The 15,107-nt window shown below is 35.8% G+C and overlaps 2 protein-coding genes across 2 annotated transcripts; one reads left to right on the top strand and one right to left on the bottom strand.

The window, feature by feature from the left end:
- Positions 1 to 1,344: 1,344 nt before the first annotated feature.
- On the bottom strand, positions 1,345 to 5,484 carry LOC120127165 (serine/threonine-protein phosphatase 7-like). The gene is made up of 5 exons (XM_039145152.1): positions 4,965 to 5,484; positions 4,070 to 4,564; positions 2,985 to 3,131; positions 1,781 to 1,888; positions 1,345 to 1,653 (listed from the first exon to the last, which is right to left on the bottom strand). Exons 1-5 carry the CDS (start codon positions 5,445 to 5,447, stop codon positions 1,573 to 1,575), a joined length of 1,314 nt encoding a protein of 437 aa, XP_039001083.1. The 5' UTR covers positions 5,448 to 5,484; the 3' UTR covers positions 1,345 to 1,572.
- A 1,099-nt stretch (positions 5,485 to 6,583) lies between these two features.
- Positions 6,584 to 11,643, top strand: LOC120127164 (trafficking protein particle complex subunit 11-like). The gene is given in 9 exon segments (XM_039145151.1): positions 6,584 to 6,762; positions 6,765 to 7,107; positions 7,191 to 7,314; positions 7,407 to 7,487; positions 7,563 to 7,904; positions 8,079 to 8,248; positions 8,344 to 9,173; positions 9,815 to 9,892; positions 9,895 to 11,643. Coding segments are annotated over 9 exon segments (3,528 nt in total). The 5' UTR covers positions 6,584 to 6,608; the 3' UTR covers positions 11,301 to 11,643.
- Positions 11,644 to 15,107: the final 3,464 nt, after the last annotated feature.

Raw genomic sequence — 15,107 nt, 5'->3', positions numbered from 1 at the left:
TTTTTTTAAAATTGAATTCTTAATATTAAAATAAAAATATTTATAAAAAATATTATTTCATTATTTCTAATTTGTATATATTTTTATTTATAAAATATAAATTCATAGAATTTAGTACTGAATTCAAAAGAATAAAATAAAAGATAATTTTAAAATTATTCAATTTATTTTAGGGGTGATTTTATCCAAAAATTGTTAAATACGTAATTGGACGAGGGAATAGGATTCACAAGAATCCAAGCAAAAAAATGTACTGTTGATGATGCTCTGTACGACGCTAAAGACAATGATTTTTACCTTGATTTAAACACGCCTGAAGGTAATTTATGGAAGGATTTTCACTTTGGCAAGAAGAAATAATTGTACGACACTAAAGACAAGAAGGTTTAGGTGTCGCCTACTCTACCTTTAACCACCACCTTCTTCTTTTAACATTTTCTCTGCCCCCAGAAAGATTTTTATGTTCTCATTCTATCGCTCCCAAATAAAAATTAATGAATAATTATTAATTTATCTACTGCTAGATTTTCTTTTACTATCACTATAGTGATTTTGTAATTTAATTTGTTTTATTTATAATATCAAATTTTAAATCTTTTTTTAACGGTTTAATACTTCATATTCTTAATCTAATTGATAATTAATATGCGATATTTGTATTTAACATATGATATTATATGTCCATTAATAACATGACATATAAATTGTAACAACGTTAATTTTTTAGCAATCAATAAAATGATGACAACTATTTCATTAGATGAATATACAATATCACGAATGCATTTAAATATTGAAATGTATAATATTTATTAAATTCAAGTCTCACACCTCAACTAAACAATATAAGTATCACATCTGATACAATTATCAAATTAAATACCAAATATATAATATTTATTAAATTCATTAACCAAATTTGAAAAAAAAATACAAGCACCAGATTAAATAACAAAAGTATATCGAGCCTCTAAATGTCAAGAATGAGGAATTAAAAATCTCAACCAAATATTTTGAAAAATTATATTATCATCCATCAGTCAATTTTAGGAGTGAATATTTTATCAGAGTATTTTTTTTATTAATTTAGTCGTGGTAACAAGTCTTAATCCGTCTGCGCCACACTCTGCTGAGTATGCATACAATCGTGCCAATCTAAGAGGTGCAAGTTTTATTATGCTATTTTCAGAAGGAAAAAAAGTTTTATTATGCTAATTGCTAAATATATACGACATAATAATAATACTAATAATAACTCTACAACAAGAAGGAATTATACCACTTCTGAGAATACAATCACCATTGTACACTCTCTCTCGACTTATTTACTCTGCCATTTAACAAAAAATAATCATATTTCTGCACTATAATTTCAGAAAGAAAAACTCACAAAAGGTTAGGTTTCTTTTAAAACCTATAGCAATACAAATAGCTTCAAAGTGAAGAAAATACCATGCTTCTTGATAACAAATCATCATCATCATTAAACAACACTATATATTAATGAAAATCCATTAATACCATGTACAACTCTCAAAATAATGATTGTGAAAAACATATAGATCCGGGACATTACAAATCGGGTACCATTGACGCCAAGTCCAAGTCTTCATCAGAATCAATCACATCCTCAAAGTCATAGTATGGATTCACCTGCACATCTGAAGGTTAGTTTATCCTTGCAATCGACTACCGAATCTATAAGGTCTTTTGGATCAGGATATGCTTTAACTGCATATTATTGGTGCTAATTTACATTTCATTGAAGCCAGTTGGATACCTTGGGTCTCGGGGTAACTGCTTCAAAACTACGGAATTCGGGACTATCAAAGTCCGGAGGCTTCAGTACAACATATGCTCCTTTGTTATTGTATCTCTCTTCTGTTGCCTGCATCGTAGAAAGGATATACGAGTCAAATACAAGCAGATACGAGATAGACCAAGAATATGGCCATATTCCCACAGCAAATATTTATCTTAAGTTTCCACTATATTTAACACCAATATAAAATAGTTAGACACACCTGTATGCTAACCTTGGATCGTTAACAGTTATCTGTAATGTGTCACATTTATTGCTGTTACCTTTATCCGTGACAGCGTGTGATGTTTGTATGAGTTGTGCAAGTAGTTAAATTCCACACCCTTATTGGCAAACAAGATACATATAGTGGATAAGGCATATGGATAAGACATGATCGGTATATTGTAAATCCACTAATTAAAAGTAACACAATTAAGTAAAATTCCATAATGATGGCAATGACCCTAAAAGATAAATGCTGGGACTCAATGTTAGACAACTAGGACAACCATCAACAAAAAGATGAGAAGAGTTTAGATATGACAAGCCAGGAACAGATAACCGAGTACGTTTGAAGAATGGGGGAAGCAACAGAACATAAGCACATGCTAAAGGTGATGCAGAGTTAAAAGGACCTTGCTCTTAATGATCTACACATCTCCTAAATAGCACACAATGGTAGAAGTATGTTCTTTTTAATGTTGATTACTCTGTACTAGACAGGTCGTACTTTTACTTTGTACTAACAGATGCCTCACACGCATTAGAAAAATGAACTTAGGTATATCAAGCTTATTTAAGATGATTGAGTCTAGATGCATTTCAACAATACCACAAAGCAACTTCAATCTAGCCATGTCCAAGAAACAAATCGGTCTTTTACTTCTACTATTGAATCCCGATGATACATTTATGAGCATTCAAACCTTCTAAAACACTTCATTGTTATCATAAGATATCCCATCTTACACACCCACATATTAACCACATAAAATAACAGTTGTATAAAGTCTAGGTATAGACCCACTGAAAATACTTAAGAGGATGTGGTGGATGCAAAGTAAGCCACAGTGACCACACATGGACATAATTTGTCATTTGATGTCGAGAATCAAAACCAGAAACCAGGCATTTACATCTTAAGAGATGACAAGTAAATCATTGAAGATCACAAAGATACCTGAAATTGTGGGTAGTCCGGAGCACTAAACACGGTTATCAGTTTCCCTGATTCCACATCATGATCTATGGTATATCCTTCATCCATTCCTGCAAGACCAGGCCTCTTTTCTCTTGCATCAGGTCCTTCATGTGATCTGATAATTAGCTGAGGCAATTGCACCCAAAAACAACCACAGTTTAAATATTTTGCAACTCTAAAGAAAAGCTAGCTCATAAAATTAATAGCTATAATGAAGAATATGCAATTATAAAATAAAAGAATTGCTATAACATATGACTTAATTTAACTCAAACAATTAAAAGTAAATATCAATTACAGGCAAGTTTATTGCACAAAAAGAATGACAAAGTTTAGCCGGCTATTAGAGTGTAAAAATTAGATTACAGCACCAAGATATTCCCTTACTAGCTCTCTCCCACTTGCAACTGAAGTGCAAGTTTTGACAGGTATGCCATAACAACTTATTCCCCTAACTAACAGTATAATAGATACGCATGTTCTAATCGCATCGAGATGTAGAATAATAATAAGCATTATCTTCCTGCATATAACATAGACATGAAATGCTCAACCAGAAAATCAAATTTACCATTTAGCCAATAAATTCTGTTCCAGATTTAGAGTCAAATCTAGGCCAAAAATTTGAATGAGATGGTCCTTCGAAATTGTACAGCTCATGCCAGAACCACTACAACCTCACTCCTACATACTAGTATATTAGGGTCAATACCAAAATTATAGGAAAAACTCCATGAACTGCCCAGGTTTGAACATGAAAAGTCGCTTGTCCAACCTGAACTGCATTTTGCTCCATTTCACAGCCTTCAATTAGAAAACCAACGACCACGGTTTATCAATCCAAGCAGTATCCTCTAACACTAAATTGCAGATTGAATGCATTACTTTAAAGGATGGGAAGCACCTAAGAACATTTTACACTGGAATGATAACATCCCCTTCTCTTCTAATGGTTAGGAGTGGAGACAAAATAATTTAATTACACAATTACGAGATCAACTGTTAAATTTAACCACAAAAGCTTTAAATAAAAAATGTAAGTGAAAGCATAATTATGATAATACCTTTAGCTTGAACTTCTTTAAAAACTCCTCTGTGCAGTCAGGGCCCCATAACAAGCCAATACCTCTCTCCTTATTAGGTGAAAGACCAGGTTTCATTGATGGATCTGACCATAGCACATCACCGGGAATCAAATTATGTCCTTCCCAAGGAGGATCAAGGACTGATCTTCGAGCTTTAGATAACTCCTCCAAAGAACCAAGGCATAAGGCATTGGCTTCAGGGTCAAGATTTATCCTACGGTTCTTCTTCCCTTTCGTCCTTTTGGAAGGGGTGACAGTAATACTGCGGAAAAGCCCCCCGTGAGCAGTATATACACGCTCAGCAATTATAGAGGCCAAAGGAAGTCCTTCAAAGCATCCCAAACATTTGCGATACACATGCTTACCTTTATCCCCATACTTCGCCAAAACTTCCTTCTCAAATCCATAAGTAGAGGTACAGTACTTGGATTCATGATTTCCACGAAGGAGATACACTCTATGTGGCATGCAAACCTAGAAGAAAGTGATATACTGTCAAAAGTTACTTAATTATCAAAACGATAGATAGAATTCAGTTTCATTAATAAATAAATCACTGCAAACATCAAAATCCAATTCAGTTTAAGGAAAAATAAATCAACTTAATTTCTGACCACAAATGATGGAAGTCAGCTTCTAGAGCATGCGTAGTAACCAAAAACAAAAATAAAAACGGTATGCTAATCGCAGCTTCTAATGTATAAACTATTGTGAGATCCATAATCAAGAGTGTTAAGAAGCTATGTTAATGTTCTAGTTGAAGGGTCAAATTCATTTTACAAGCAGCGTATGAAAGATGGTACGCATAAATACTAGTAAAACAAGTGTTGTAAAAGTGAATTCTTTATAAAGAATTTTTGAAAATTGGAATTACCTTCCAGGCTAGCAGGAGCAAGAAAGTCTCAAGACCCCAAGCTCCTCTGTCAACATAATCCCCATTGAAGACAAAGATCCGATTTTCGGAAGGAAAGCCAGCATCTTGGAAGAGGAAGAGAAGATCATGCAATTGCCCATGAAGATCGCCAACCACCACAACCGTTGAATCGGTGTCGGGGGTCTCGATTCGGAGGCAATTGGGTTCTTTGTGGAGGATCTTAGAAGCTGTAAGAACGAGGGCGTCGAAAACGGGAACTGGAAACAACGAGGGCAAGGAGGAGGGGGGCAGATTTTTTGAACTCCAGTCGAACGCCGATATTAAGTGCTGGATCCAATCAAGGCTAAGCTGGCCATCGGAGGGCCAAGTCAGAGGGACCGGAACAGCCAGCGGGAGTGATGACGGCGAGGGGTTGTCGGAGGAGGAGACATCTGCATCTCCGGCAATTGGACTGATATTATTACTGTCGTCATCAGTAGACATAGTTTTTTTTTCTTGGGAACTATTTTTTTCTTGGGAAATTTTTTATTTTCTGAGATGAGAAATGTGGAAGGCCTCGTTGGAACGTACAACAGAAGAGTAGTTCAACACAAAGAGTATGTTGTTTTGGTTGATGACTATACGCTCTTGGTACATCATACAGACCTAATATGCGAGACCAAAATATATTCCAAGATAAATATTTATAACTCCCAATTTTATACAAAACTGCGGCATAAAAAATAATTGAAATATTTTACAATATAATGGATATACCACATAAATGATTATTAGAAATATGAATAAATTTTAATTTTCAATACTGAAGTTCTAAAAATGAAATAACAATTAATATTTTTTATTGTTAACAACTGTTTCTATATTAATAAAAGATTAACGTGGACGGTTGAGTTAGCACTGTTTGACCATGTTAGTTTCCTTTGACCATCCAGTTTTAACTCTACTTATATTGTTAATGATAGACGGATAGACAGCAAAGCTCCAATCTGTAGTTCGCAAGCATGCCCCTCGACCCTTCCCCGAACTAAAGGCATCCTTCTCCTACAAAAGACTGGCCTTTATTTGTCGAGTGAGTTGGTGCAACCATTGCACTTCAGTAATGGTAACAGTGCTTTTATTACCAAGCGACATCAAAGCTAGCTTTTGTCTTTGCATGGCGGATTGACTGATACGGCCTGGTTTTCGCTTTAGTTGATGATGACTGCTGTTGTGGTTATAGCTTGCATGTATCCCTATTGGATTGTTCATATAAGCGAAGGTCGTGCAAATCACTCTGCTTCTCTCTTTCATCGTATGACAGTTTCTGCTCCTAAAGAGTGTAATGAAACTCCATCATGATGACGACGGGCACCAGTTTCTGCTTCACTCTGTTTCATCTCATTTACAATCTTAATTAATTACGGTAGATATCGAACCGTTGTGAAAAGATGGGGATTGGTATGTGTGTGGTTAGGGGTGGGAAGAGAAGCCCATTTTTTTTGTCCGAAGGAAGAGAAGCCCAAAATTAGATAATGAAATTATAGGCCGAACTCACTATTAGAAATTGATCCATCGTCTTCAATTCTGTTATCAACACATTTACAACGTACAAGTATAAAGGAATTGGAAGTGCAGATAGAGAAAAGTGGACAATCCCTGAAGTAAATGGAAGAGTATCCAGAAGAATTGAGGAGTCCACCAGTGGCGCTGGTAGCGTTGGTAGGTTGCTCAGAGCAGCATGGTGCGATAACCACCCATCTCCTCTCCCAGCAGCCTCCTATCAACACCCTCGCCTTGCCCGAATTCTCTATACTCACCCATCTTCTCCAAGCTCCTCCTCTTCCTCCTCTCCACCGGCCGGATTTTTGAAAAGGGATTGGCTGGTTAAGCACCGGACCAAGATCCCCGCCGTTGTGGCAGCCCTCTTCTCCTGGGATCATGTGTCCGGTGACCCTGCACAATGGGTCCAAGTCTGCTCCGATCTGGATGACCTAAAAGCCGCCATTCGTCCAAGAAACACCAAATTGCTTCTCGTGGTGGTGGGCAAATTGGAGGACATTAGTGAAGATCGTCTCCTTGCCTTACGGAAGCGAGCAGAGGTTGATTCCAAGTATCTTCTCCTCTATAACCCGGATCCTTCCCAACTATATAACTCTCTTCAAAGGTGCTCCTTTTTCCCCTTTTACTGAATTAATTTCTCTATAAGTTGTACGGTGTACATATATATCCCATAGTAATGTCTGTCAGGTTGAGCGTTAGTTTTGCCGAACTAGGAGCTATATTTTACAAAGACAAAGGTCGAAGGATTAAAGCTCGCATTGAAAAGAAGAACTTTCCCACTCCCGACCTCCAAGTTCGCTACTGTTTCAAAGTAATAATAATTAAAGAATAGCTTTGCTTACTTTTTCTTTTCATTATTATTAATCCCATATGTATTGGCTCATTGGTTCACAAAATGGGTAGGTTGCTGTATATGCAGAGTTCCAACCAGACTGGGCTGAAGCCTTGAGGTTCTATGAGGATGCCTATCATGCTCTGCTTGGGGTTCTTTTCCCTAATTATCCTCTCTTTTTTCTTTTTTCTTTTTTCTTTTTACAATGTTATTATATACATATGCAGATGGTTGCTACCTTAACAAGATTGCCTCCCATACAACAGTTATATGAGATCAAAATTGTTGCTGAACACTTGCATTTCAAGATTTGCACTTTGTTGTTGCATGGTGGAAAGATCAACGAAGCAGTCGCATGGTTCCGCCAGCACATTGGCTCCTACAAGACCCTTGTTGCAGCTCCAGAAGTCATTTTTCTTCACTGGGAGTGGCTCAGCAGGCAATTTTTGGTTTTTGCTGAGTTGCTTGACTCAAGCTCTGCTACTCTTCCGAGTGCTTCCTCTCAGCCATTAGGCACTGCCGACCAACCTCTAAATGAATGGGAATTCCATCCAGCTTATTACTATCAGGTCTGTACCCATACATTGTTTCTTGGGGCTAAGAATAGGTATAAGCTAATATATGTACCTTGGTTGTACTATTCTCATGCTTGATTTTTGCTTGCTTTGATGAGATTGAACATGCATTCAGAGTTCTCTTAAATTATTCACCTTAGCTGAACCATAACATGCATCTTGCAACAGTCAGCAGCTCAATACATGAAAGAAAAGAGATCTGCTTTGGAGTTGGCAGTGTCAAATTCAGAAACTTCTAATGAGAATGATGATGGAAGTGCTGAATCTGTGGTACCGTCAGTTTATATTGGTCAGTTTGCTCGGCTACTTGAGCAAGGGGATGATTCAGCTATACTGTCGTAAGTCTTGGAAATTTTAACTAAAAGTCTTATTTGATTTGTACCATTTTCCTTATACTAAATGTTCAGATTTGTCTTCTCATCTGACTGTGCAGCATTACCGATGATGAATGCACCCGTTACGTGATTGACGAGGGAAAAACGTTTCAGGACTCCTTTGAAATTATTGCCTTGCTCAAAAAGTGTAATGAAATGTATAGTAATCGTAAATTTCAGAGGATGGGTTCACTTTGTGCCTTTCAGATTGCTAGAGAATATTTTTCTTTGGGTGATTTCAGCAATGCAAAACAGTTTTTTGATGGGATTGCAAATCTATATAGGCAAGAAGGATGGGTTACTTTGTTGTGGGAGGTTTTGGGCTACTTGAGAGAGTGCTCAAGGAAACAACGTGCGATAAAAGAGTTCATAGAGTTCTCTCTTCAAATGGCTGCATTGCCAGTATCTATGGTCGATAGCATCCAGTCCTCCAAATGTGGTCCTGGAGGACCTGCAAGTCTTGAACAGAGAGAACTGATACACAGAGAAATTTTTGCATTCATAAGTGGGGAAGCTAGACCAGAATCCCTCAATGGACTTGATGATCTCAAATTAACCGGAGATAATACCCTTCATCTTGAGATTGATCTCGTTAGTCCACTCAGATCTGTACTTCTTGCTTCAGTGGCTTTTCATGAACAGATAATTAAGTCTGGTGTCTCCTCCTCCATTACAATATCACTTCTATCACATTTACCCGTTTCCATTGAGATTGATCAGCTGGAAGTCCAATTTAATCAATCTCAATGTAATTTTATCATCGTGAATGCCCAAAAACATCCATTAGAAGCACCACAGATTGAGCAACATGATCATCGAATGGAGAGTGCTCCTTCTTTAGCACTTGTTTCAAACAAATGGCTGCGGCTGACTTATGACATCAAATCTGGTAAGTTCAAATTTTTATTCATTTATTGTTTTCACCATGCATTAGGTTCATCTAATAAAGACCTAGGACCTCATCCACATTGATAACAGTCATTTCAACCAGGCAGTCCTTAAATTTGCAAATAAGAGGAGAATGATTTCTCCCGTAATTCTGATAAGTTTTTCTACTTGCTGTTGCTTGATATCAGCCTGACTACTTTGCAGTGAGTTTGTTACAGCATTGTAGCTACACATTTGGACCTAACATAAGGTCATTAATACATTATTAAATTATTGATTGTAAGTGGCCTTTTAGCTTTCAACGAATGAACCTTGGATTTGATCAACCAAGAACTATGTTAAATCACTAGTGCTGCGCCATAGATAGTAAATAAGGGTTACATCAGATTGACAATAACTTGTTTCCTCTTTTCTTGTATGGGCTTCTAATTTTGCTTTCTTCAAAGTTCAATCAAAAGGGTTGCGTATTCTTGATTTCTCCCTAGAGATTCAAAAGCTAAAGTCATATTTAAATTTAAGGTCCTGATAGTTCTTATATTTAGGCAAAATCATATGGGATCTGATGTCTTTTTTCCACATGCATTATCTTCTACTGTAAATTATCCACCTTCTGTTCATTAATACAACATTCAAATTTTTCAGAACAAAGTGGAAAGCTTGAATGCATATCTATTATTGCAAAAATGGGACCCTACTTGATCTGCTGCAGAGCTGAAAGTCCTCTTCAATGGATGATTTACCTCTTTGGAAGTTTGAAAACCATGTAGAAACTTTCCCCACAAAAGATCCTGCTCTATCATTCTCTGGCCGGAAGGCTGCTCAGGTTGAAGAACCTGACCCACAAGTGGATGTTATTCTTGGTGCTTCTGGCCCTGCATTAGTTGGAGAGAGATTTCTGGTACCAGTTACCATAGCCTCCAGGGGCCATGCCGTCTACGCTGGTGAAATGAAGATAAATCTTGTGGATGTGAGAGGAGGTGACCTGTTTAGTCCTAGGGAATCTGAGTCTCTTTCACTGGATACTCACCATGTTGAGCTTCTTGGCATTGTTGGATCAGAACGGGAAGATGAATCTCAAATGGGCTCTGATAAAATCATGAAAATTCAACAATCTTTCGGATTGGTTCCTGTTCCGTTTCTAAAGATTGGAGAATCATGGTCATGCAAACTAGAAATCATGTGGCACTGACCCAAACCAATTATGCTTTTTGTTTCATTGGGCTACTCCCCGATTTCTTTTGAGTTGAATGCACAAAAAGTCAATGTTCACAAGACAGTGCAAATCGAAGGAAAGGATGCTGTTTTAATTAGCCAACGTTTTATGCTGCCTTTCCGCAGGGATTCCTTGTTGCTTTCAAAGATCAAGCCGGCCCCTGATTCCAATCAGTTTTCATCCCTACCCCTGCATGAATCAACTGTACTTGTTGTTAGTGCTAAGAACTGCTCTGAGGTCACATTGCAGCTACTATCAATGGCTATTAAAGTTGATGATGGTGCAGCTGAAAAGTCATGTTCCATCCAACACGGCAATGAAGATCTTGGCAATGTGGTTCTTGTGCCTGGAGAAAAATTCAAGAAAGTTTTCTATGTTATTCCTAATCTCGATTCCTCGAAGCTTAGACTGGGGACAGTGTATCTAAAATGGAAGAGGCATTGTGGAATTGAAGATAGATCTGATTTGACTGTGATCAATTCCAAGGTTGTAACTAAACACGAACTCCCCGAGGTACGTGTAGAGTTGTCACCGATTATTCTGACTTTGGAATGTCCTCCTTATGCCATCCTTGGAGATCCCTTCATGTACCATGTTAAAATCCGTAACCAAACCGATTTACTTCAGGAGGTTAAGTTTTCATTGGCAGATTCGCAAAGTTTTGTGTTATCTGGGTCTCACAGTGACATGGTGTTTGTTCTTCCAGAAACGGAGCACATCCTTTGTTACAAAGTAGTGCCTCTTGTCTCAGGTTTGCAACAGTTGCCTAGAATATCATTGACAACTGTGAGATACTCTGCTCGATTTCAGCCCTCCATTGATTCATGTAATGTTTTCGTTTTCCCTTCCAAGCCACTTTGCAACATGGTAGGTATAACAGAAAAAAGGGTGGAGGAGCCCGCTGTAGCAGACTAAATTCTATTCTTTATTCATTGTGATTCTTACGACATTATTTCCGTATTTTTATGAATATATGGAGGAGTCTTCGTTTCTTGAGACCAAAGTTTTGTGGTTGAACATAAGCAAGAACCTTGGATAACTCGGAGGTATCGATTAGCTTGTTTTCGTTTTTGGTGCTATGGAATAAAAGAAAGCTTAGACAGGTCAATGGTGCGAGATGATGGTGGTGGTTCATAGGCATGAAAGAGGTGACAAACATTTTATTCTATATTTTACATGGTATTTTGGTGGTCCAAGTAGTCTCTCTAGAGTTTGAACACTGTAATATAGAGGGAGGAAGCAATTTGTTGGATGAGAGGAGCCTCTCTAATTTTTTATTTTAGGTCTTTGTTAGTTTAAATATTAGTTGAATAAACTTTTATTCCTCTAAATTTTTAAATTTAAATACTTAATAAATCTTTACCTTTCTTGATGTTTAATATTAGCTTCGTCCCTCAATTGAATCAAATTATTGTAGAAAAAAAGTCATTGTTAGAACCTTAAAAACTATGCCTCGGTTATCAGAATGGTTAACTTCTTTTCTAAAAATGGAACCTAAACTGTAATATTCTCCGACTGTATTCAAAGGTATGTCGTATTTGATAAGAAAATGACATTTGATTAGTTGATATTTGGTTTTTGGGACCTGAAAACAAATTGATAGTTTAGGCTGGGGACCAATCTTGTAATTGAGGTATGGTTCATGGTCGTTTTCTAATAAAGTCTTGTTTTAGTTTGGTACCATCAAAGAAAAGGGTTACTACAACTGGAGGTGACGTTAATTTAGAAGAATCTGGATTAGAGTTATTTTGCTTTTTCCGTGAGTTGGTGAGATTAGAGAAACATAGCACGTGACTGAGTCATGCTGAAGCCGTGACTCGTTGGTAAACGCCGTAAGGCCCGTAATTGATGAACGGTTACGGGTGGCAAAATCTTGTATCCGCTTTGAAAGGAACCCCCTGTTTTTTTTAGGTTGTTTTGTGCACTCGGTTAGTTGTGAATTTGCTTTTTTTTTTATATAAAAAACAATTATTAATTTTGATGGATGCGTATTGAGATCCATATTTTCAAAACAAATAAATATTAACGGAGTTTGGTCTCTTTGTTTCGGCTAAATAACCAACTTTTCCAGCCAAACTGGAAAATTTAGTAAATCAAGTTTTTGACTTTTTGAGAATCCTTTTAAACGACAAATTATAAAGGGTAAATTACACTAAATGTCAATTATTGATATGTTTATAAATAAATTGTTTGTATTCTTAAAAGTTATAATATAATCAACTAATTAATAGACGCAGCAACCATGTCATTATATCATTAAATCTTTTTCAATAGTATGAGCTGATTACAAGTTAGTATTTATTCATAACCTTTTTAATCTATTAACAACACGCAGGCGCAACTAGTCGAACCCAAGACGTTTAGAGAAAATAATCTTTTATTTTATCACTGAAATTACTTGATAGATTCTATATCGTTAAATCTTAAATGAGTGTCCAAAGTCAACATAATAAAATATTTTAAATTACTTTTTTGTTGAGTAAATTATATCATGTCCCACTCTATTTTAGTATGTTCAAAAATGGGTTATCGTATTTTAGAAAGATACTATTTTTTCATATTTTTTTGTTTAACCTATGGATGATTGAAGTTTTGGGCTTCTTGAAGATCATTAGCTCCATTCATGGATCTGAACAATGAAATATTATCGTTGGTAAGAGGAAGAACATGTCTCGATATAGAGATTATTAAGGGTGGATGACGTATATCAGAGTTCAAATAAGTTAAACATTTTAGAGTGGTTTTTGAAAAAGAATCTCAAAATTCTAATGATTAATCAAAATTTGAATTCATTTACCATCGTAGACAATTATATTTTATATTGCATGTGACTTAATTATTATAATTAATTAATTAAATCACTCGATTATAATTTTTTTGAAACATATGGATATTTTATGTTTAAAATATTCTGCGTCATATTGTAATTTACGATTTAACAATACATATTTGAATTGATACAATCAATTAGTTAATTAATTCGATTTTAATTCATATTAACTTTTAATTTTAATATTAAATAATTCTTTTATTTTTTTATAAAATGTAATTAAATAAAAAATAGTTAAATAAAATTTTATTGACATCAAATTAAAATTTGATTTTAAACAATTCATTTTTCGACTTATTGTTTTAACAAAAAATATTCTGGAAAGGTCGGCGTGGCTCCCTCGCCGTCCTCCATGTTGATGGGGCATGGACATGAGAAAAAGGTTATGCCGTGACTACCCATTCGCCAGGAGACAGCTAGGCGGACATTTCTCGACATGAGGGATTGTTATACTAGTTCGAGAGTAGTTTGTAAAATGTTGTCTATCCGACAACTGGTTGAAATCTTGTCCTCCAATTTTTAAAAGGGTATGAAAATACGTCTCTTGAGTTGTTTACATAGTTAGGAAGATTTTACGAAGAGACACCAAAGTGATAGAATACTTAAATTAAGGCGAGTTAAATCTTGCTTATGGTTAGAGACGAATTGAGAGGGGCTGATGGAAGTGGTCGTTTTCTTATAATGTTTTTTTTTTATATATTTTAGATATTTTTTTAGATATTTTTACTTGATAATGAGATTAATCTTCTAAATTTTATAAATTCACTTTTAATATAAAATCATATGTTCATTTCTATTCATTATCATATTTGAACTTATGTCTAAGTGGTATTAATTATCTTTTTTATTAATAGTTTAGAGTGATTATGATGTAATGTTTGTTTATAATCTTTCTTAACCATTAACAATGTATACACCCTGCAAACGTAGTTATTCGAGCTGTTAGGATTTTCGGAAGCTCGAATCGACAACAAGAACGATTTGCAAAGAGGGGTCGGAACGGTTTTGTGTTTAGGGAGTAAGGAGATTGAAAGATAGAGAATTGCACAGCGATTTATAGTGGTTCGACTTTCTCAACCAAAGTCTACATCCACTACCTTAGCTCCTCATCAAGGATTTTCCACAAATTCACTAATTTGTTCTTTCTTTTGAGGATAAAGAGTAACCTTACAAACTCCCTAGTTTTTTCGGGCTAAAGTAAAACCTTTCCCTAGCTTTTACACGGGCTAAGCTAGAACCTTTCCCCTTTACAAAAGGATAAAAGATGTAAACAATAAAACCTCTCTAAGGTAGGTGTTTACAAGATTGAGCTCACAAGAACAAAATATTTACAAGAGAAAGATGAAATAAGATTGAAAAACTCTTCTCTTGTGTTTGATTGCTTGGATAGTTGTTCTCTTGCTTCTTCAAGTGTCCTTAGCTTGTATTTATAGCTTGGAATGTGTTTGAAGTCGTATATAGTCGTTGGAGATGTTTTGGAGTCGTTTGGGGATGAGAAACAATTAATAAAACAGCTTGGAGTGTGGGGGGAATCGGTACCCCCTCATGGGGAATCGGTTCCCTAAGTGCAATCTGTTTTTGACCGTTAGACAGGGGGAATCGGTACCCCGGGGGGATCTGTACCCCTGGACATTCTGTTTTCTTGGAGCCAAAAACCTGCAGGGGGAATCTGTACCTCCTGGACAATCTGATTTTTCTTGGCTTTGAAACGGTTCGAAATACTTTGTAAAATTGTTTTAAAAATAGTTTAATATAAAACACAATTTTACACTTTAGTAAGGATTAAAATGAACTTTGAAATACTTGGAGTAATATTTTGATATTCGAATAATTACATCGAATATACTTAGAAAATCTTTAGTAAAATCTTAAAATTCATTTAACTTAATTTG

The sequence above is a fragment of the Hibiscus syriacus genome, unplaced genomic scaffold, assembly GCF_006381635.1.
Source record: "Hibiscus syriacus cultivar Baekdansim isolate YM2019G1 unplaced genomic scaffold, ASM638163v2 tig00110462_pilon, whole genome shotgun sequence".
Classification (NCBI taxonomy): domain Eukaryota; kingdom Viridiplantae; phylum Streptophyta; class Magnoliopsida; order Malvales; family Malvaceae; genus Hibiscus; species Hibiscus syriacus.
This window is presented reverse-complemented; position numbering and strand designations above follow the sequence as displayed.